General features: G+C 40.3%; 2 protein-coding genes across 5 annotated transcripts in view; both read right to left on the reverse strand.

Annotated features, from left to right (window-relative positions):
• fnip1 (folliculin interacting protein 1) overlaps nt 1-19526 on the reverse strand; it is a 44186-nt gene extending 24660 nt beyond the window's left edge. For 2 of the 3 annotated variants that reach the window (XM_031308178.2, XM_031308176.2), the window contains exons 1-2: nt 19273-19526; nt 3908-4037 (exon numbers count right to left, since the gene is read on the reverse strand). In XM_031308178.2, coding sequence (XP_031164038.1) covers nt 3908-4037; nt 19273-19364 — 222 coding nt within the window. In that variant the 5' untranslated portion in view covers nt 19365-19526. Of the gene's footprint in view, nt 1-3907; nt 4038-8670; nt 8893-19272 lie in introns of those variants that run through there. The other variant, XM_031308177.2, reaches the window with a different exon arrangement.
• A 964-nt stretch (nt 19527-20490) lies between these two features.
• Nucleotides 20491-24343, reverse strand: LOC116056114. 2 transcript variants are annotated; one of them, XM_036008856.1, is made up of 9 exons: nt 23998-24343; nt 23547-23647; nt 22824-23235; nt 22605-22742; nt 22047-22086; nt 21824-21870; nt 21696-21727; nt 21473-21575; nt 20491-21439 (listed from the first exon to the last, which is right to left on the reverse strand). In XM_036008856.1, exons 1-9 carry the CDS (start codon nt 24095-24097, stop codon nt 21177-21179), a joined length of 1236 nt encoding a protein of 411 aa, XP_035864749.1. In that variant the 5' UTR covers nt 24098-24343; the 3' UTR covers nt 20491-21176. The 2 variants fall into 2 exon arrangements, with proteins under 2 accessions (XP_035864749.1, XP_031164106.1); XM_031308246.2 differs by having other exon boundaries at nt 20491-21575; nt 23998-24341.
• Nucleotides 24344-24705: the final 362 nt, after the last annotated feature.

Here is a 24705-nt window from a genome sequence, read left to right on the forward strand (position 1 = left end):
CACTTCCATCGTTTCATCAACCAAGTTGTTTTTTTCCTTTTCCTTTCAAATATAGAGAAGCCTACAAAAATGCTCTCCTTTGACTAAGTGCATTCAGCAGCAATGACTAAACTTTTTTTTTGTTATCTACTTCTCATACTTGCAAATACGTAGGGACTAAACAATAAAAACAAACGACAACAATGGATGAAACAAAAATTAGCTTAAAGCTCTGTGCTATTTTGTGCACATGAAGTCACCAAGACAGATGCAGACATTTATGTGTTTAGGTTCTTAAAGGGCATGTGCCCTTCAATGTGGAAACAGCCCATACATGTAGGAATAGATAAAATCAAGAGGATGTTATTGCAGGGGGGACTTCAGTTATGGCGGCCTCTGCTAACATACACATAACGAGAGAGGCAAACAAAGCACACTTCACCTTTAAAAAGTCACAGTCTGTCTAATTTCATCCTGATGCCCTAACATTTGAACAAGTCCCAAATATAAAAAGTCCATATCACGTAAACTTCTTAATGGAGAAACATAAATGAAGTTGAATTGGTCGGGTCTAAAACCATAAAAACCTGATCCAGAAGCAATTCTGTAAACAGCAAACTAAAAGCAATGTGAGCTCAATCAGCCTGTCATGTGCCTTCTTAACTTGGCAGCCTATTCAAGAGGAATGCATCTGGGAGGGCGGGGAGTGTGTGTGTGTGTGTGTGTGTGTGTGTGTGTGTGTGTGTGTGTGTGTGTGTGTGTGTGTGTGTGTGTGTGTGTGTGTGTGTGTGTGTGTTTTTAGCTAAGCTTTGGTAATGGCTCACTTGAAACCACTGTCGCTGCCAATGTAAGAGAGAAAGAGAAAGGAGGGAGAAAACAACAGGGAGGCAAAGAGAGACAGAAGGAAAAAGGGAGAAGGAAAGCAGACAGATGAAAACAGATGACTGTTTTTGCTTAATTCTGCTCTTTTAAAGTACATTAGTAAACACTTTACACATGTATGCAACTTGTTGTATACATATTTTATTCTCTCTTGTCAATGAGTGATTTTGTAGCACACCCATATCCTCATGCTAATGATGCAAGGCTAATTCTGAGCGAGAATGTGTTTGAGTGTGTACATGGGTGTGTGTGTGGTGTATGTCTGCTGCAGTGCAGTGTGAGGTGTGTACACAGAGGCCAGCAGCATGTGACTGCCAGTCATATGACTCTTTCAGCAACTCGTGAGCAAGCAGCACTGCAATCATTCCCTCCCTTCCCCCTCCACTCCTCTCTCTTCACCCCTCCAACCTCACCCCTCTCTAATTCCTGCAGCTTTCTTTCTCTCCTTTTTTTTTCTGGACCAGATTTTTCTCCAGCTCCCTCTTCCCGTATATTGTATTATTTCCCAACCAACACCCCCACCCCCCTTTTCTTCACTTTTAATTCTTTCCCACCCATCCAATGCATGCTCCATCCTCGCTTGTTTCTCTGTTCCTCATTCTCTCTGACCCTCTGTGCTTTTCTTGTTTCTGCTGTTGATCTCTCCAAAAATACATTTGTCTGAGTTGACAAAAACAACAACAAAAAAGACAGAAGAAGAATAGCTGTGATAGAAGTCACAAGGTAGCTGGCAAAGCCCTAACAACGCAGAATGTGCCAAAGATTATCATCAGCCCAGGCACACACACACACACACACACACACACACACACACACACACACACACAGACACAGACACAGACACACAGACACAGACACACACACACACCTTGTGTTTTTTAAGAGCTTATTTTAAACAAATGCCACTTTGTAAGACACACACACACACATACTTCATAACTCTTCTTATTGTGGTTCTATATCTGGCACCAGACCAATCCAAATGTAGAGCTTTAGTAAATCCCTGTGCTTGAGTTGAGAAAGTTGAGCAAACAGGCAATCCAATTTTCAATGTCAGGGTGTCAGAAGCCAGCAGGAGTGTGTCTGTGTCCCTCTGTGTGATGATGTGATGAGGTGAAGGTTATGGACGGGATAGTGAGGCAGACGGACAGGCAGACAAGAAAAGGTGATGCAATACAGAGAGCAGACCGAGAAAACCTGGTAAAAACAAAAAAGAGACAAGCCAAAGAGGAAGCAAAAAGACAGGTGAAACACAACAAAGACAGGTTGAATGTGGCAGGGAGGAAAAAGGAACAAAAACAAAGAAAGGGACTGAGGTAGAGAAAGATCTAGACATGTGAAGAGAGGTAGAGAAAGCATGCATTTTCTAAATGGAGAGGGGTAGAGATACTTTAAAGAGTAGATTACAAATGGGTAGAGTATGCATGTACAGAAAGATAGGCAGGTAAAGATAAATAGAAGGTAGAGAGTGATTTATAAAAGATAACAGAGATCATGTAGAAAAGACCTAGGTAACCAGACAAGTTAAGAGAGAGAAGATGGCCAATTTAGAGAAGGAAGATGCAGAGTGGGAGGAAAATGTAGAGAGGGTGAGACCAGAGCAAAGACAGACCAAGACAGACAGAGACACAGAGAAAGACAGACAGTGAGTGACACGGCTGTCATGTGAGGATGAAAGAATGCTGCTTACACATGGGCTGTCAGCTGAGGCTATTATTATTGGAGATAAGAACTCCAGAACAAACCAGTCAGGGTCAAACAGGAACACACAGCAGAATTATGAAAATATTAGGCATGTTATTCAAAATTAAAAAAAGAAAAAAAAAAAGAGTGGTGACCAGTTGGAAAAAAAATCTGCTATTAGGTGCAAGTGTGGGAGCTGGAGTATACCCAAAGCTGGTTGTCAAAAGACATAATTGACATGTTTAAAAGCTATAGTTGCACACACCCTGATAAAGACTGCTACGCTGTAGTAACACAGTTTTTATCATCACGTCTCACAGGCTGAGATGGGTGTGTTGACATTTAACCAACGCTGAATCTCATGCACTCACTGACGCACACAAATCGACTATCTGTTTGACATAATGTCAGAATGTTTAAGGCGATATCTGCCTTCAGGACAGCCTTGCCCTGGAAAACTGATCATAAGACTTTTTGCCACCGGTTGAGTCAAAAGGGGACCAGACCTTTTGTTTTAGAAACTGCAGAGAAAATAAAACTTTAGATGTTAACAAGCACTCATTCAACTGGTTTTTGTGACTAACCCAGTTTTGGCGAAACAGTTGAATTCCATTTTTAATCCTACAAACCTATAGAAACATTCCAATAATAATAATAATAATAATAATAATAATAGCAAAAGGAATTATGTCCCTTTAAAAAAAAAAAAATTAAGTTAATAAATGTGTGATTCATAGACAAAAAACACACCCTCAAACAGGACTTGCACACTGTCCAACTGGACACCTTCCCTGCCTTCCACTCAGTCAGACACTGCTCACTATGGGGCAGTGAGGTGTCCTGAAGGATAAGCAGGAAAAGGTGCAGCTTGTGGCTTCTGAACATCATGCAACAGTCACATGACTTGTCTCATGTCAAGCCTCTTTTCTCTGTGACCGTTTCTAAGTTTATGCTTGAGTCCGTCACTCTACTCTTATCTTCGATCATCTATTCTGACTGCGTGTGAGCTTCAAAAGATTAAATAATGCCGAACATAAGATTTTAATTAGCACCTGTAACTGAAGAAAGCCAATGAAGACAAAGTATAAATAAAAAGGCAGGATAACAAAAGGGGAAACAGGAAAGTAGCTGTTCAGGAATGTGGAATCACGCCTCATTTTAAGATAATCTTTTCAAATTTCATTTAAATAGGACCTGCAGCTTGTCTACTGCATCAGTTGACCACTGACATTACACCGAGACCAGAAACAAACAGTGTCTTTTCATTACCATCTACAAACCAAGATAGGCCTTCAAATGACAACACACACACACACACACACACACACACACACGCACAAAACAAAACAGACATGTGACTCACCGTGACAGGGGTTTCCTCCGTGCCCTTCTTTTTGGTATTGGAGTCGAAGAGGACATTCCTGCCGCGCCTCTCACAGTCCTGGTACACTATCAGCCTGATCTGACTGGGCTCCAGCTGGGGGACTGGCCAGCTAGATGGAAGCAAGAATTGATAGAGAGGAGGGATGGAAAAGTGAGGGATGAAAAGAGGGAGGAAGTAATAAGGGAGAAAGCAAAGGGGGGCAGGAGGACGAAAGGTGGGATGGTGAGAGAAAATAATGCAATTAGTACAAATAAACTGACAAAGCAGATGAAACTGAAACATATTCTTTCAATATCTTGAGTGTTTCTTCAAAAAATAAAAGGTGCAGAATAAACTGTGTACAGTAAAAGAGACTTCAGATTTGGGACAGTTCATTAAAAGAGTATTACACCAATGTAGCATTGCACCTTATAACATTGTCGGACTCACAACGGACTAAGAGAAAATGTAGACATGATGTACTAGCAAGCTTTAAATAAATCTGTTTAAGCCCTCACCCCTCTCAGTGGGCATGGTCGAGCCAACAGACTGCATGCCACAGCTACCAATCATCCATCGCTTACCTAAACCAGTAGGGAGCAACAAAGATCAAACCAACCTACTAGGTTTGCAGGGCACCCAGATAACAAGATGCCACTATAGACACTCACTCAGCTGATTTAATCCAAGATTGTCAAGAAATAGAATACAGTACTTTTTCTTTAATAATCCAGGGAATAACATTATGGTGGCAGCTCCACTGTGCTCTGCATTCACACAGTTACCAGCATAACAGTCACCCAGTATAACCAGTCTGCAGCTCCACTGGATGGGTTGAGTCATCATTAATACTTCACTCAAGGCAATGAGCTTTATTGTACACGTAAATGTAGAGTGAAGAGCCACTGTATTGTCCATTGTCCATCCTGTAACTAAAATCATTTTTTTAAAGCAACTAGCCAAAGGACTTCTTTGAAATTCAAATATCTGCCAAATTGTATCGTTGTCCTTTGGCAGATCAATGTACTGTACTCATGCAGCTCTCTTAACAGACCTAAAACACAGTTTATCAACAAGCTTCTTATAATTAGAAACAGGTAAGACGTATAGCCATATTGGAGATTTGAGGGTATTCGATTTTATAGCAGTGGTACATTTCTTCTGGCAGTAAACATTGTCTCAAACAGTTAAGTAACAGATAAGCCGTTTTCACTGGCAGCCCCTGATCCATGGCTGTTGCTAGGTAACCTGAGGTTTTATTCAGCTCATCTTCAGGATGTTGCATATTTATGTCTCACTGTGGGCACTAGCAGGCCTTCACAAGACTCTGGCACTCCCCTCTGCTTTAGGGGGAAACTCGGTCCCTGGTTGATTTAGTAGAGGCTATAAACATGACAGGGGATTGGACCGACAGATAGACGGTCAGGGATTTCTGTCTGACCTGATGAATAGATGGGTCAGGCAGATGGACACAGAGCTGGACCTAAATATAGCCTTTTATTTGGGAGCAGGGGCCGTCCCCAAACACAAGTGTTTATAGTAAATGGGTTGGTGAGGAGGGGTGGAAAAGGAACAGTTAAGTCCATTTCACTTGCCAACAAAATAGTACACACAAGCTGACACTCAAAAACAGTATACAACTGTTCGGCAGGGCATGGAATACCTTGCCCTGTCGATCGTGTGTTGGTGTATGCTTCTCTGTGCGTTTGTGTGTATGTGAGTGTGAGAGAGAGAAAAAGGGCCTCCAATGGGAAACCCCTATAAAAACCCACCTGTGATCCATCCACATAAACTCATACACACAAAAAATCTTGCGTTTGTTTAGTTATAAGTTTGTTATAGCGCGATAAGCATGCCTGAAATACACAAACATGTAGTGTGTTCTAACAGAGTGTAAATTGTAATTTCCCCATTGGGGATCAATAGAGTATAAATTATAAATTATTAAAATTAGAAATATCTGTACATATGTATATTATGTTACATTCTGTCTTTATATTTTTATTCCATCCACCCCAATATTGTGTGAATGTTCATATTGTGTTCTGTCCGAATATTTGGACAAATTCCATGCATGTGAGCTACTATTTACCAAACACTGGTGTCAAAATATTGCCAGCATTCTTGGAGGCAAAATTATTAAGTCTTGCAGGAGAGTAGGTTAAGGGAGTCATGTGCTGCAGCCTGCTGTACTGTTAAGTTGTCAAACCAAAGTCATTTGTCAGATGGGGCCTTGAGAGGCAATCACACAAGAGTAACGTTTTTTTGAAGACTCATGCTCACCATTTCTGCAAGGAAACATCTCCAGCATTCAATCCTGTAGCTCAAGGATTGAGCTTGCTGCCTACCAATATGGAACAAAACTACCATCTGAAATTGAATTAGGCTTTGTGGGCATTCAACAGAAGGAGCCACATTTCACTGCATGCATGCATGCTGTTGCACAGGCACGTGTTTATTGTTAATTAAGGTCCCCCATAGCGAAGACAAGACAAACAAACATGCACAAATGCGTGTATCTATGAACTGCTAAAATATACTGTAGCTCCTGTCTTATGTTCTCCAGTTGCTAAAAATGTATCATTGTTCAGAACAAGATGTTAAATCAGTCAATGAGTTGTCAGAGAAATAAAAACATTAACCGGCCGGGTACTACAATAGTAAAATGTAACAACTTAATGTTTCATTCACACTGACTTTTTCCAGCTCATTTTCTGTAACCAGTGTAGCATGAAGGCATGTTGGGTGGAATAAGCAAGTTAGCTAACTGGCCAGCCAGCCAGCCGCAGCGGGCTGCTTGATCCCTCCGCTTCACCACTGCAGGAAGACTTCTTTGCAGAGAGATGTACGACAAATAGCTTATCGCTGCCTACTGCCATTGCAGGTTATTTCCTCTCATGCAGGTGCAGAACGTACATGCTAGTTGGCCATCGACTGTAGTCTTGACTTTGTGTTCAAGTGCAACTTTTTGGCCAAGAGACACAAGAGACGTGAGGAGACGTGAGGAGACGTGAGGAGACGTGAGGCGGCGCCAGTCAGCCTTCGTCGCCCCTAGTTCATTGCCATCTGCTCGGTGTGTCAGCACTCAGCACCTTTAGATTCTACTCGGCTTGTGAATGGCTGTTCTATTGTTGTTCTTCTGCTTTTTGGTTAATCCAAGTAAATGTTGGATCGCTTTACAAAAACATCTTAAGTTTTATCCTCCTGGCTCCTGTCCGAGGACAGACCCAACCTTTTACCCAGTCTGAGTGTTAAATGGGTGACATAATGCCTGCCTGGCCTACATAATGAGCTCAAATTGCATCGTTTGAGACCGGGTTGATATTCACCTCATAGACTTGTGTGCATGATTACACATCAGGCGGTCGTTTTAGTCCGTCACATGCCTTGTAACTGGACTACTGCCTTTCATGAGTGATTTGTATATACATCTGACTTTGCTGTTGTTTTCAAGTGTTCAGCTTCAGTGCATCTTTATGTGTTTTGGTTGATAGTAGTCTCTTCCACTGAAAAAAATAAATTCTTGAGAAATCATCTCTGACGCCCTTTTTGCAACTATCATTAACTGATTTAACCTTTTAAGCATTTATATATATATTTTTTTAATTGTTTGCTGCTCTACCACCATCTTGAATGAACAAAATCTGAAGTTGCTCAGAAGATGCACGACTTAGTTCCAATTTCTGGCCAAAAATCAGTGCAATAGTCACAAAAAGAGACAATGTGTTGTTCCCAGATCAGCCCAGAGGAGAGCTGCATAATTTGACACCAAGTTCACTGCTCCCTTTGTTTTAAACATAACAGAGAGAAAACACACAGTGAGATGCAAGGAAGAAGGAATAAACACAGGACAGAAAGCTAGAAACACAGCAATAAAAAGACAGACCCCTTTTATAAGTTAGTTTTGAGGTAACACAAAAACTAAAGCTGAGAACACCACAAGAAATAATAACATTGAATAAGAAAATGCAGCTAACATTGAAGGTTGTTGGAGAGAAAACCAGAATTGAGCTTAGATAAGAAGAGAAAAGATCATACAAAGCAGAAACAAAAACATCTGAGATAGACAGAAAGACATTTGAAAGAAAGACAAGGCAAAATGAGAGCAAGGGAGGAAGTACCCCATCAGTGAGCTTGTGACAGTCACAGCGCTGACAGAAGAGAGAGTCATTCATAAAAGCAGCACATGACTTCATGACTGTTACATACTTGTACTGCATTGACTTCGATTGTCTGAACCAAAACTTCTCTTACAAACGCATACACGTTATCATTTCCTTGAACAACCTGTTGATCTTAAAAAGAAAATCCCCAACAATGGTTTAATTAAGGTTACATTTCAAAATGCCACAAAGAACACAAACAGGGCCTTAACTTTTTTTGGAAATGGTTCACCTTCTTTCTGAACGAAATCCAATCTGAGATCACAGATATGTAAAACAGAAACTCTTTGAACCACAACTCCACCCAAACACATACATGCCACACAGTTTTGTTCTTATCCTAATTCAACACAGAAGGTGTGCTTTACCACAAACCGTTTAATCTTCATTATATAACATTGACCTCAAATGATAGAATCAATCTTTAAATCTACAGCCTTGCTGCCTCAAACTGCAAGTGCTGTCCAGCAGCAAACAGCCACAGGTTGCCAACACAGAAGACAAAACCTGAAGGAAACAACATAAGTAAACCTCCTTTGACCAACACTACCATGCCCACTTGGATGCACGTACGCCTGGTTAAATATTACCGACTCCTACCTGGGCATCATTGCGAGTCTTTCCCCAGCCCTCTCCCTTTCCCTCTATTCCTCTCTTCTCTTCTCTTCTCTTCTCTTCTCTTCTCTCTCAGCCAAAGCAGGGTCTAAGAATAGCAGTGAACTAAATTCACACCACAACATGAGACTGTCAGGTGATCGCAGGAGCACTGTGTGTGCTGGACAGTACAGAGGCAGCAACAGCAGCCAGCCCGGACTGCTGACTGCCACAAAGCACTGTGATAACAGAGTGACAGTGGGGATTTGTTTGTGTGTTGTTTCTTAACCCCACTCTTTTTGTTCCGCTCTTCCTTGTTGTTCCCTCTCTGCTTCTTTCTATTGTTCTTTCTTGGATACATTTAATACACGTATGCGTAAATGTACAATTTGTCCTCTTAACAGAGAATGCTTAGAAAAAGAACAGAGAAACAAATAGCTTAAAGAAACCAGACTCTTTTAAGTGAAAGCTTCCCAGATGTAGACTCCTCTTTAATTCTTCCTTTATGTACGGTGGTTAGTTACAAGTGGCAGCTTATTGAAGTCTGTAGAAAAGTGAGCAGTTGGTGGCTGTGGGTAAGGCCTAAAGTTTTAGGCTGCATCATTTGATTAGAGCCTAGAAATAATTTATTCTATCATAAAGTTTAAAATTTATTTTTTTAAAAAGGGGAGAATAAAATTGTGTCATCAAAATGTGGCACTCTCACTCCTTTTCACATATTATGCAATGACACTAACAAGATGGGCTGGTTGCAAGAGACCACATGTATCTAATGTATCACATGTATCTCTCATATATATATATATATATATATATATATATATATATATATATATATATATATATATATATATATATATATATATTCTGGCTTTAGTTGATGTTCTTCTACATGATAACTACTATTACTATCACCCACAACACCTTAACAACATTCATGTGTCCATAGACACTGATCCATACTGATTTTGAACAATAGTAGTGCAACAAAAAACATAAAAGGAATATAAAAGAGTAAAACCCAAGAAGTTAGGCATCCATCCACTGGGATGCACTTGGAATTTTAATTCCATAGTAATGGGAAATATGTTTATAATCTATTATTCCTGGAGAAACGAGAAAAATAATTTCATTTGACAGTGATACAAAGTCTGCAACAATGGGGGAAAAGCACCTATAGCCGTTTCTGGCGATGTGTGTACTGATAAAGGTCACACAAAAGCAAGCAAGTTTCCTTGACTGCAGTGAGTCAGACATCAGCATACTTACAAAGAGCCATCGCTCTCTCTCCACTGCCACTGGAACATCTGTGCGCGCGCGCGTGTGTGTGTGTGTGTGTGTGTGTGTGTGTGTGTGTGTGTGTGTGTGTGTGTGTGTGTGTGTGTGTGTGTGTGTGTGTGTGTGTGTGTGTCAGAGATAGAGAGACAGTTATATAAATATCCCCTATGTCCAAGCTGTGTGACAGAGGTTTCGGTAAGGTTAAAAGTAGGGCTGTCAAACGTTTAATTTTTTTTAATCGCGATTAATCACTATATATTTTATCACATGATTAAAATTCTATTATTTTGCATTTCAGAACAGTTTTTAAGTACATATTAACAATCGAAAGCAATTTTTACCAGTGTATCTTGATTGTGAATCAAATGAATGCAAAGAAAGTTACTTTATGAACTTGATTTTAAAATTTGTCATTATTTATTTACAGTAAACAAAAGAAAAATGTGTGAATCTGTCATTATTGCACAATTCCTCCAAGTACCTAACTAAAAAACTAAAAATCCCTATCCTTACTAGAGTCAATATAGTGTTTAGTAACTCCTAAATAATGTTGATTATTCACTGACATCCAGTGATCACCGGTTAATGAGCAGCTCATTTCTGCACAAGTCCGTGTTAACACAGCCCATCTCCACTCTTACCCGGCGACAGAGAAACAGGCTGGATAGTCCGGTACACTGTTGTTTCCACAATAACAAAAACGCAGCAGTCTCTGAACTCGCGTTGGGAGTTTCGTTGAAGTTGGATGTAGTCCAGTTTTTGTCTAATGAGCGGACACTTGCAAGCAGGATTGATGGAACAGGTGGCCGGCTAGCGTTAGCTTTCCACCTAGCTAGGTTATACTCCAGCCCCCGTTCGCGTTTCACCGCTGAGGATGTCCCCCCGTGATCGCCCGCTCCGGCCGCTGCCCACTACGGCCGCTGCAGCTGCTCGCTCCGGCCGCCGCAGCTGCTGCTGCTCGCTCCGGCCACCGCTGCTGCCCGCTGGTCAAACTAACCTGTACGGCGGACCACAGCAACCTCTTATTTCCGAACATTCATCTCTCCCCCGCTCCCCGAGGGCCAGTGGTCTACCATCACGTTAGCTGTACTACTATGCTTAGCTCCGTAGGTGGTAGCTCAAGCTTGACGTGCTTCGGTGATATTTTAATTCAGCTTTACACAATGTGCATATTGGCTTTCGACTTGTCTACGAGCCGTCCGGGAGTTTTGGAAAATAAAAAGCGCCATTCAGGATTTCATTGCTGCTGTCTTTCTCCATCATGCCTGCAGCCTGCAGCAGCCATGGATGTATTAAGAGAACAGCAGGATGTGTTACGAGGAAGTGGCAGCTTGATGATAAGTAACGGTGCTGCAAAGGGTCAAAATAGTAGCCTGTTAGGCACGATGCAAAGCCGAGTGAAGTGTAAAATAAATTAATAAATGCTGGCATGCGATTAAAAAAAATTAAACGCATCGCGTTGGCCCTTAATCGCATCGCGATTAACGCGTTAACGCTGACAGCCCTATTTAAAAGACATTGTGAGCAGTTTCTGCTGCAGGTAACAGCCGATGCACACAGCACAGTGCTGTCATAAAATATATTTTGACTCTACAATAATATAAATAACTACATTTCTACAGAAAGAAATCCATCATCTAGCATTCCCATTAACATGCTTTTCTGGGATCATGACATTTAAATTGTAAAGTCTTGGTTTCACTGCTGGCCCCAGTGTTGGGACTAGATAAAACATGCTTGTATTTAAACAAATTAACGGAATAATCTAGATGAATTAACACTAGTTTTCCATAAGGGCAGGTTGCTCTGTAGGTAATGACTGCTGAGATGACTTTTCCTGAGAGCACGCCAAACCAATATCTTAACACCCTTAAACTGATTCCTTGTCATTGGTCCCTGCACCTTGACATATGATGTATCAGAGGTTTAACAGACATGTATGAGTCCCAGCTACACTCAGCTCGTTCTGTGCCGTTATGCTACTTTCCCACGATGGAAGTGAAATATTACTACTAGATATGCATCACTGGAGTGACACAGAAGAACAGTAATCACATCTAATCTTTAAGATATCTCTAGCCGTATAGGGGGACCTTCTGCACGTACAATCTCAGAAATGCATTGATGCGCCAATACTTTCCACGGTCTGTCCACCCTTTCAAATTTGAAACCTTCCATGTAGAGATTGCTGTATATGGGCTGAAAAGTAACCCAAATAGAGGGAACACTCTTTTGCTGCTGAAGTCCTAGGGTGAAACACAACATACATACAGTTGAGTATAAACCTTGTCACACCGACACAAGTGCTGCACTTCCGTGAGCTGAGGTTTTGCTCTGAGTATATTCCAGTACAGCAACTGAATGCACCTGACTACCTGAATACCTGCTGGTTATGTTGCATTTCGGGCTTCTGCATTCCTGCAATCACAAGACTCTGAGTGTGTGAATATGCTGCAACGCCCTGAGGTTACTGCAATTACATAGACAATAACAAATGTTATACATAGAGATGCTAGGTAAATAACCAAGAGTGATTTTACCCAAGATTCACATAAACATTAGCCTATATAAAGAAAAACATCTGCGGAGTAATATTTATCAGTATATTTTGTGAAAAGCATGTTAATCCTTTTTTTTTGGGCAATGTCAAAATATATATATTTTGACATTGGGGACTGTGTTTGGCTGGTATTCCCTGCATAGTGTCTTTTATATGGCTATTATTATACAGTATGTGTTTGTCTTTACACCGTGTGTGCATATTCTGATGACTATGTGTACACTATGGCTTACTCACTCACAACTTCTGAATCAGCAACACATGACAGAAAGGGAGTGATGAGAGTAATGAGTGTATGACTGTGGTTCACAAAGAATCACATGACCATATCATCAGGCTAAACAGGAGTTGTGGAAGCTATGTAGAAATCAGGGCGTGTGGTCAATTTTGCCTTCAAAGTGAAAAGCAGATTTGCCTTTATAATGTGGAAACTGCATGGAAATTAAACTTTTGTTTCCTCTTTGCTCCTTTTAGTAATTATAGCGACAGAGTGTCGTATGATAACTGTTCAGCCTTAAGACAAAGTAATTACTTTCAGAACATCCTGCCTCTCTGTCAAATCACCTGCCCCAGATCCTTCCCTGTCATTTCTTTCTTTCTCTCTCTCATCTAGAGGCTAAAAGTAGGCTAATTAGGTGATGTGACCCTGGCTCCCAACAGATAAATTAATCACACTGCCAGTTTCACACTTTCAATGGAAGTTGTCATCCAAAGCACCTTACCATAATTTTAGAATAGGTCATCACAGTGAAAACAAGGACTAACTAACTATCGATATATTGCCCAGCTCTGCTTAGATTATTAATCTGAGCCTTTCAAAATGAGCACTTTTATGAACATAAATACGAGCTGGACAATTGACGTCCTATTAACTTACATTGTAGCTTGTTTCGCTGTTGCCGACTGCAGCGATCTCGTTTAATACTGGACCAATGTCAAAGGAAAATATTTCCTCAATAGTTTTAATTGTATCCAATACTCAATGAGCTGTTGCAGAAACAAGCCCAGCGTGAAGCAATAAAGCAAAAGCTTTCAGATAAATGTAGTGCAGTAAACATTACAACATTTCCCTCTGAGGTGTAGTGGAGTACAAGTATGAAGTAGCAGCAGGGGCGAGTCTAGGATCAGACCTTTAGGGGGGCTCAGCCCCTAATGAGCAGCACAGACATTTTTGTAAATTGCTTAGCCAGTGTATCCCACCATAATGGTTATTATATTGCCAGATTCCAGACAATCCCACTTACTTATATATATCCCACTTACAAACATTTAAACGTTAAAATAGACACAATTTTCTTACAGAGGAGCATGCCCATGGATCCCCCTAGGGGGGCTTGTGCCCCAGTGCAGCTCTAGGTCTAGTGATGCCCCTGGGGCAGTGTCCCCGTTTTAAGTTTTACAAAGATAAAAACATTACCTTTTTTGGGAGGTATTTACGCTTCTGAGCTGAAAATGTCCCTGGATTTTGTCTCAGAAATCTGGTCACCTTACCCTAACCCCTTCTCAAGAAACAAAATAATTGCCACTGTAAAAAAGTTAAATAAGCCATCCAATACACCAATTTCTCCAGAAAAATTCCCAATTTAATTTTCTTTTTTTTTTAATTATGAAATAGTACACCATGCGTTGACCCATTTGGGTGAATGTCAACAATAGCTAATTATCACTTGTGTTAGGAAACAAAGTACTGTATAACGTGGACTGAATTCGGAGTATTCAGAATAAACAACTCAACACAAACAGTAGAGGCACAATGAAGGAGAACACACGTCTCCACTGGATGTTGAATGTAGATAGAATGTATATAACTGAATACAATTTGAAAATGTTTAACATCACTTGTAGAATAACAGTCAATCTGCAGTCCGTAGTAGCCTGTGTTGCCTCTTTGCACTGTTTGGGAGGTCTTGCTGCCTTAAGTATCACATATCAGCGTTAGCTGTGAAATTGGAAACTGATCATTAACAACGCTTGGTGATTACAGTGACTCTGGGAATTGTTTAAGCTGCCCAAAGTCCTTAAAAAAGACAAAACTACTTAATAGGGCTGCACGATAGGAGGAAAATATGCAATAACGTTGAATATTGCGATAATGATATTACTTGCAATAAATAAACTGATTTCTGCTGCTTTCTGTACAACAGATTGTTTGTTGAATTTAAAACAAAGGAAAGGAAATAATTTCCAACATTCTTTACTGAACAAATTATACATTGAATTGAATATAAAAAGGGCACCACTAAAAAAGAATGAGTTACATTTTAAAGTGCAGTTTTCTACCAATATTTTTTTTAACTAACAAATTGTATTTCGCGATATGTCGCAGCACTTCGCAATGTGTATATCGCACCAGTGGATATTGTGATGGCGATTAAAAAAAACAATATATTGTGCAGCCCTACTACTTAACATTAAATCCACTCGGCAAGTTCTCAATTTTTAGAATTTGTCATGTGTCGATATGGTCATATGTCAGTTTACTATAATCTAGAAAGGCCAACCAACCAATAGCCAAACAGCAACCAACTAATAAACCGAGAGGGATATCCTTGAGAGTGCAAGAGGACTTGCAGGCCTACCTAGATGTTAAGCCGACATACAAGCACTTCCCAGAATGCTGTGGCGTGTGTGATGTGTGTGCAGCTTCTACGTAAAACTATATCTTTACCGTGTGGCCACTTAAAATAGCCCTGCAAGGAACCTGATGACAGCCGCTGTCTTTACAGAACCCTGGCAGGCCACCCACACACACACCCACGAGCAGCCTCGCAATGCAAAGCTATCATATGAATCCATGACACTAACATGCTTTAAATATGTACAACTAACAAAAGTAGCAAGCGCACACACACCTCTACCCATTCATCTCTTTATGCCAGTGATTGAGAACGCAGCCATGTGATCATCCCGCAAACAGGACAGCCTGAGATTGATGAAAGTCTCACATGACACACTGAGGTATGAAAGCACACAGTGGAGGAAGGACACCACGCCACTTAGGAACCTGAAACACTACTTCTCCGGTAAACTATCAAGGCAAAAAGCATTAGTATTTAAATCTGATGTGGTGTATAATTTTGTTAAGCAATATGCAATGTCATACATTTTCACAAAGGAAGGAGGATTCCGAGGTATGTTTCACCCAGATATGTGCTGCATGTCCTGAAATCAAATATGATTCACTAAGTCTACAGTAGATTTAAATTTTTTTTGCTTCATTCCAGGCTCATGTCCATTTAATACCAACTTCAAATTGCAATGCAACTAAAAAATTTATCAGGTACAAGCTGTGAGTTGGCTTTCAAAATGCGTTATATATGGTCTGATTCTAAGAATCTATACTGCACATAACAGAAAGAATTTTATTGCATTTTATTATACAGCTATATTGAGATGTACGGCCTGGGTCAAGTAGGAAGTTTCCTCAGCAGGCAGCAGTGGCAGGGGGCAGCCAGGAAAAGCAGTCTGGCTGTCGGTGGGGAGGCCAAAGCCATTGGCTGACGATTAAGCCTCTGACTGGCTACAGGATGAGCCCGGAGCTCTCAGTGTAATGCACAGTATGCTGTCCCTGGTCAGGTGCTGCAGCCAGGGAAACCAGAGAGACTTTTTAGGTTTTCCTCCCAGGGTCAGCAGACTTGCTGCCTTCTGTGTTATTGTGGAGGGCCCAGTGCTGTGACAGAGCTCTGGGTGATACATTATGCAGGGCAACAGGGCTGAAAAAAACAAACAGTCAAAACTGTGTTTTTACTCTTTTTGACCTGCAAAGCTTTTTCTGGAGTAGAGAATCCTGTTTGATCTCTGACAGTTTAATAGTGCACTAGTCGGATGCCTATACTTTGTTTTTTTACATCCAAATATCTGATGCAAAAAAAAAAAAAAAAAAAAAAAAAAAAAAAAAACAGCAAAAACATATGGACATCAGTGGGTTATTTTATAGCAATGCTTCATCAAGAAGATCACAATATAAGTCGTCTCCAGTAACACCTCATCCTTTCCTATCCTCTGTCCTCTAACTTGCTCAATTCATGATCACCCAAACTCTCGCCTTTCATTATTTTCCCCTCTTCCATTAACCAGGGCCTTAATAGAAATCTGTGATTCCCATCTCTTCTTTTCTTCTACCTGGAACTACTCAGCCTTTCCTTTCACACCATCTCTCAGATGTCCTCTTCTTCCATTAAAACCAATCCTCATCATTCCCCAATTTTCACTCACAATTAATTTTCTCGCAATCACTTATAATTTAAATGATCTTCTCTAGCCTATTCCTGCTTAGCTTTGTGAGACCATCCTGATCTCGCGAGCTCCAGTTTTCCACTCGCAGATCAGTCTGGCATCTTGAGACAGAGAAAATTTGGAGCCGTTCGCCAAACGACCGACCAATCAGCGTTGGTTTTGAGGCGGGTTTAGGTGTGACGCAACGAGAAGCGACTGTTCAGTCTAAACAACATGGCGGCTTCCACGGATGAGATGAGCGTAGCTATTGCGCAAGTTTTTATCCGAATTAGAAAGTATTCCTTCATTGAAAAAAAAGCAAAAAAACAACACTGGAGGCTTTTCTCTGAGGAAAAAATGTTTTTGCTCTTCTCCTGACTGGTTTCAGCAAGAGTTTGATATATCGTTGATCTGATTGGTTGATTTGGCCCGTCTATCACCAACATGTGGTGATAGACAGATGGTTTATCCAATCAGCTAACCAGTATTTTCGTCCTTTCCCAAAGTTCTCCAACAGAATGTTCCCAGATGGATATGCCGAGCAAATCCATCTGGCGGAGTCAGATTAATTCCTGCTACCTCCCAAGTGTCCTCTCTCCATCCATTTCCCCTTTTTCCTTGCCTTCAAAAAAGTTTTACACTCTCCAGAGCAATTCATGCCAGATGAATGAGGAGCTTATGCCAGAGGTATAAAGAGCACAGATAACTGAGTTAAAAGAAATGCCTGCCTCTTTGCTCTAGGATTAAAGCCAACCAGCCACACACACACCATATATATCACTGTGGGCAGGGCACCTTTATGACCATGGAACGTGCACTGGCACACACATGGGCCAAAGTGCATGTAGCAACACAAGGAGGATAGCTGCCGGGTCCTTTGGAAACTATATCCACCATTGGATGATGATATCAACATTTTCCAATGCAAAACAAGTGTTTTTGTAATTAAAAAGAGCACTTTCCCCTTAATGGCAGACCTGATCCTGACCCAGAATGTGTGTAGAAACAAACAGGGAAACTGCAAATCAACTTTAGCCTTAGCTATTTCGATAGCAAGTATTCATACTGCTTATAGTGGCATTACATGTCATACTTCACCTGCATTGACTAACATTCTTAACTAAAAAAATGTTTTTCCTTCTTTCATTAGAATTACTCAATTTTAAAACCAGCTGTACCCTCTGCTACAGATGAGCCATATTGTATGTATTGTAAGTATGTCAGTATGGGGCAATGGCTGCTTTATAACATGTCATGGCAGTTCAGAGGGAGAAAAAAATCCTTATGACAAAGAGCTTTAAGAATTAAAAAAAAAAAAAAAAGAAAAAATCAAAGAGTGCAGACATTTTAAATTGTTATGTCTTCTACATTTGAAATTGAAGCAATTCCTGTTCATCTGCTTTAGTGGACACAAGATACCTTTTTAAGTACTAGTATAGCCGGGAGTAGGCTATACTACCTTGCATTTGTTGTAAGCATCACTGGTATAAACTAGATACATGGAGGCATTTGTCTAGTGCCGTGTTCAATACTAAATCAGGACATACTATATTTGGTTTATGCCGGGCATCACACGTGTAAAACAAGACATACTGTACATTTCCACGAAAACAAAAACAAAACACCAGTATCGGCCTCTTCGAACACAAGCCATTATCAGAAAATGTTAAGATTGTGCATCCCCAGACTATAGTCTTTATGCGGATGCCGAATCCCGGGTTGCCGTGGATCTGTCTGTCATCAGTGACCGACTGAAGTGATCACGTGTGCTCCAACACAGAGCACAGTGTGTCCTCCTCATGGATGTATTAAGAGAACGGTCCTCCTCCGCTGTCTGACTGCACTGGCGAAAAATACTGTAACGTTACTGTCGCAGGACTGAGAGAAGCCAACTGTAACGTTACTTTGGCTAAGTTATCTGGGGTATAGCTCACGATCAGCGACAGAAGAGCATGACTGTACCGTCTCGGCTGCCTCTTTGTTTTCTTGCTAATGTTACCAGGCACGCAGGCTTAACTGCCGTTGCCAAAGAAACACAAAGGGGGACGCGGGGGAGACAAAAGGGAAGAGACAGTGCTTCTGCAACTTCTAAGCGATGATACCGATTAACTGGTTACCACACTTCAGGAAGGGAGAAAGCGGTTTTCATCAACTGATTTACCCTCTATTATCAACACCACATGAGTTGTAATACTTATGTAAACGCACAAGAAGTGCTAACGTTAGCTAATGAGGCGAGCCGAGACTCAACAAGAGACGAGCGCATGCAGCCAGCAGCCCCGCTAACGTCTGGTAGCTACTAGCATAAGCATGACAGCTAACCTCACCAACAGGCACAACACGTCTCCCCACACGTTGCTAGCTCAATTTCAAATTAACAAAACTATACGGCGTTGACTTGTAAAGTGCCTTCGAGTTCAAAATATTTACCACGCTAAACAAATCTATCAGGCTTCCAGACGACACAGCGAAAGTCATAAATAACGTTAATAAAACGCTACACACACACACACGCGCGCACACCAGAAACATACACACACAAACAAAATAGCTACCTGAAAACTGGGTCCTCTTTGCTACATCTCGGGGGCGGCGACGAAAACGCATTTCTCTTGTTGAAAAGTTTCTGGAAGAGAGTTGGAGGCATTTTGCACCAAAATAAATTCGGTACAGAAGGTCTCTTTTTCTTTTCAAATCCAAGAGCAAATCTTGTTCCTTGTAACTGTCTCCATGGGTGTCACAGTCATATGACAGGCATTAGTCACGGGAGCTGCTTGGTAACCCACTCCATTTTTCTGATTGGCTGAGCAGACGCTGCTGCTAGTACAAAATACCTGATTGGCTGGTATTTTTGGGCCGGTACCACGTGGTCAGTGGATTCGCTGTGTTGATGTTTTGTCGGGAATCGTGACTGCATGAAATTTATTCACAGAAATCATACAAGTGCGACTGCTGAGCTGCTTGCTGGGTATGGTCGTAGATCCTTGAAAGACCCACATGAGAAAATAGTTACAGGGGAACAACGCCTAAATTAAGAATTCCAATATGTTATTTCCATGGCCTAGGAAAGTTCAATCAATATTTGTGAACATGAGCTTGGCCACTCTCTCAAAGCCAGAACCCTAAGAGTAAGTCTCGAACTTGTGATCTCATCAAGTATAAAGTGTGGAGCTGCTCCATTGAAAATTAATAGCAGACTGATTTTGTGGACCCACATAATTTTATTCTATTAGTGTTCAGAGTTCGGAAATAGAAAATGTACATATAGCCTACTCAGAACTTCCCCTGGTTGCTGTCATCATATTTCCCAATTCATGGTCTAGCGAGTTGTTTATATTTTACTATTTTTGGACCATCTTAGACCATAGGAATAACATCTATGAATTTTGAAAATGGGCATAGTTCTCCTTTAAGTGCAAATGCCAGGCTTGTGAGAAACAAACTCAAAGGGGTATCCAACAATTCAATTCAATTCAATTTTATTTATAGTATCAAATCGTAACAAGAGCTATCTCAAGACACTTTAAAGATAAAGTAGTTTTAGACCACACTCTATAATATACAAGGACCCAACAATTCTAGTAATTCCCCAAGAGCAAGCATTAGTGCGACAGTGGCGAAGAAGAACTCCCTTTTAGGGAGAAACCTCAGCCAGACCCAGGCTCTTGGTAGGCGGTGTCTGACGGTGCCGGTTGCGGGTGTGATGAATAGTGGCAAAACTAATTATTTATTTATGTATTTATTGTAAATTAATTTATTGTGGACATTTTTGGGGCACTTTGAAGAGTGTACATTTGCAGAAAGACAGATAACTCACAAATCACAAAGTAAAATAAATGTACATTTTAATTTTTAGTTTACATTCAACATTTAGATTAGACACGTATGGCAAAGAGTAAATAAAAATACAGATACAACAACAAACAACATACATATTTCTCATGTAAAATTGAAAAAACTCCCAGGATTTGAGAAAAGATGACTATTTAAAAAAAATATACAGGGCTGACATCTAGTGGTCATTATGTACCAGACACTTGTTGGATAACATGAAATCCAGGGCTGGTGTGAGTGCTTCCAGTGTGTATTACAGGTGCATTTTCATGTGGTATGTGCGCCACAGTTCGTACAGTCCGCTATGTAATAAAAATAAGGACCAGGTTGTGAAGCAATGAAAGTTGAAAGTTAAACTATGTTGGCACAGTCTATGGTGTGTAGACACCTACATACATGGCAGGGTGTGGCATCCCTTTGAATTATTCTCTTTTAAATAACATTTAAATACTGATAAAACTGTACATCACATTTCATTTTCCATTTTAGACATTTAGACAGGCTCATACACTTGTTACACTGAGTCTTTACATCTTGTTTTGAGGTACACACAGACCACTATTTTACAGGATATTTCATAAGAAGATTCCCCTAATATTTATATATAATATTTTGGCTTCAGATGTCACAGGATAGAAGGTTGTGTGTCTTTAGGAGCTGTGAGAGGAAATAAAGGAGCACTTTTGAGTTTGACACACCTTTCTCTCATCCTCTTAAAGAATGCATCTCTGTGACTGTTGTCGATAAAGTCAAAGATCTTGGCTTTGTCCAGGCTACTTTGTACAGGCCTTTTCAACTTCACCGTCAGTTGTGATGCTTCCTGTTTAGAATTGATCTCTCCTGCTCTGAATGTGTCTGTGTCAGGCTGTATCTGCTCAGCCGGGCCGGATGTGTGGGCTGGCTCACTGACGTTGTGAATGGTTAATTTGGTGCCTGGGGTGTGTTTTGCTTTAAAGGTCTCAGCAACGATGGGGCTTTTGAACCATACCTTCTTCTTGTACAAAAGAGGCCTTCTGTTGGTAAGCTAAGGGAGCAAAATTATATTTTACCATGACCATAATCTCTCTTACTTTTGATTTGAACACAAATTAAATCGTGTACATCATAGTTCCGATTACATGTGATAGCCAGGTGACTTTCTTACTTTTGGTGGGGTTTTCAACTTAAAGGCCTTCTCTACAGATTGAGGATTGAAAAACAAAACCATTATTCGGTGCATTATGACATTGTACAGTTTGATTTAGTTACACATTTCCAAATATGAGTCTTTACCTGAGTCCGTATGTATTTTGGTAACAGCTTCAGGTCCTCTGTTTTGGCTTCAAAGAGAAAAGACAGTGATTGAACCAGTTTTTATCATATATATGTTGAGCATGCAGATACACTGAATCTTTCTGTGTTAGCGGTTTGATCGTGTGAGGGCTCCCAAATTTAAAAGTATTAGCACTCGAGTATTATTAGAAGAAAAAAAAAGAAATTCAACTGATAAACTTACTTGATCGCACAGTTCTTTTCAGCAAGAATCATAGAGGTATCTGCAGACAGAGGTTAAGTTCTTATCAGACAATTGCAGACCATTTACACTAACACTCGGACATCAAATATATCATACTCCATTGTCCCGGCAATGTGTCAATTTTTTATAAATAGGACAAGTTATTATTTTTTAAATTGTAAAAAGCTCAAGCGTCAAACTAACACTGTACGCCTTTCAATATTTAAAATATGTTATTATAGGCATTTCAAACTCCAAGTGACCAACTGCTAATATGTTTTATGTTGTGATGAAAAGGCCATGACAATTAATATTCTCGAATGATCTTTCTATAACCGATATTCATTTTATTAATTCATTCAAAATTTGTAACTAATTCTGACTAGCAATATCATACCTTAAGTCAATAAAAAAAAACTTTATTATTTTAACTTCAAATAATTATTGGATGGAGTCTACATAATCCTACAAAATGAACTGAATGAATTTCTTACAATACCTAGTTTGCCGTTTTATCAAACAACAACAAACGTGTGTGGGATTTTCTCACACTATTACCGATGATGTTAGAAAGGTCAGGGGGATGATACGTGTGGATGCTCTCAGCATGGCTCACATCCAGCAAGGTGGAGTTTTTTCTGTGAAGATGGAGACCCAGCAGCTCCTCGTTAATGGGCAAAGAAGTCAAATGTTCCACTGTGAAGAGAAATTAAAATCATAAACTAAAGTAAATTAAATTTATATTCTGGTTGTGGATAAACAAAAATGCTCACACACCATAGCTCTCTCTTCTGAAGATCTCCGGGGAGGGAAGGCTGCTGGAAGTTGTAGAGGCAGAGTGACAGTCTTCTTCTTCCTCCTCCTCCTCATCATCATCATCATCATCATCATCATCATCAGAACTGAAAGTTGTGTCGGACTCCATGCTATAAGATGTGATGCTTTCCACAGTCATTAAGTGTTGCTCTTTAACTGGCATTTCACCACCTTTGATAGCATCTGGCTCAGGGGTCATCTGAATGATTGGATGGCCTGCTGGTGACACTCGGTAGCCAGATTTTCTATTAGCTGGTGTGGCAGGCGAGACCGCTTTGTCCCTGGGGTTTTCAGTAAATGCAGGGCTGCTCAAGCATAACACAGATTTGCAGTGGACAGGCGTAAAGCATGTCTGTGTGTGAAAAGGATAAGTCTGGAAAATGAGGAGTGTAAAACAAAACACAAATTTAGAAACCTTGAAACAAACAACTTGAAATTAAAATTCTAGCATCCCAGAAAGACAAAGGAGCTGTGTGAATTGAGTGTGTTGTTGTTGTTGTTGTTGTTGTTGTTGTTGTTGTTGTTGTTTTAGCTATTGATGCCCCTTACCCTAATGCCCTTTATCCAGCATTCCCATTGAGAGAATGTGGTTTATGCAGGTCAATATTATTATTATGAAGAGAATAGATATCAAATTGTGTTATCCATACATAGAAATATCTTCCTAGTAGTCAGAATACTCACTAACGCTGTGGGGGTTGGATTGACAGTGGGGACAGTCATCTCCTCCACCACAGGTTCCTCTGGAATTGCTTCATAATACATGGGCAGTTGTCTCCTGTACTCTGAAAATGTTGGAAGAAGAAAATGTTAAGATTGCAGGCTGTAGGCTATGAAATAGGCAGGCCTATTGATACATTTCTCCTAATGCATTAAAGTAGTTTAATATTAACATAATTAAGTAGCTTAGTTAAACACTAAAATGAGAAACATAGGCCTAAATGAATGCTGACCGACTTATTTTACAATGAAATAGGCCCTATCTGCATTTTGAAGTGTAACTGAGCACAGAAGCCCATAAACTGATCACTTATGTTTGGGAAATTATTGGGCAAATTATCCTTTATGAAGAAAAATAGCTAATTTTCAATCAACGTTAATAAAAGCTGTGTGTGTTTGGATGTTTATTTCTTACTGTTTCGTCTGCTCAGTGCTGGTTTCACTGGTGTATCTCGTTTAGGTAGCGTTAATCTACTGTCACGACTGAGTCTTACTCGGTACTTGTGTCGACCCATTTCCGAATAAAATTGACGTCCAAACTACGGTCGATGATTTGTACAAAACTCTATCTCAAAGACTCTATCTCAACGTTAGAGTAACTGTTGCTAATACATTTACTTAAATTTGTAAACTGAGAAACTACTGAGAAAGTAAATATCCGACAGATTTTTTTCTCTCCGTTCTCTGTGCGGTGCTTAGCAACCGAGCACACCTGTAGAGTCAATCGGCTGCTGATGACGATTTCAATCCGTGTAAAAGGCAACACCCGCCCCTCGATACATCTCTTATTTTGAAAGTCTTCAACTTAAGTATGATTAGAAATGACAATCAATCATAACTGGAAAGATTCGCTTTCTGGTCTACAGTGGTGAAAAGTAACTAAGTTTGCCTACACTGTCAGAAATAAAGGTACGGTTGAGGTCCATTTATGTTCTCTGAGGTACAACTGCTAGTGATGTACCCCCAAAGGGTCATCGTTGATCCATAAGGTACACATTTGTACTTTTTCTAGGTTGAAATGGTACATATAAGTTCTAAAGTGAACAAGGGTCCATGTCTGTACCATTTTTCAAACATATAGGGGTACAATAAGAAAGATGTCAGTGTGTGACCCATCGTGTGA

The sequence above is a fragment of the Sander lucioperca genome, chromosome 13 (genome assembly GCF_008315115.2).
Source record: "Sander lucioperca isolate FBNREF2018 chromosome 13, SLUC_FBN_1.2, whole genome shotgun sequence".
In the NCBI taxonomy this organism is placed as follows: domain Eukaryota; kingdom Metazoa; phylum Chordata; class Actinopteri; order Perciformes; family Percidae; genus Sander; species Sander lucioperca.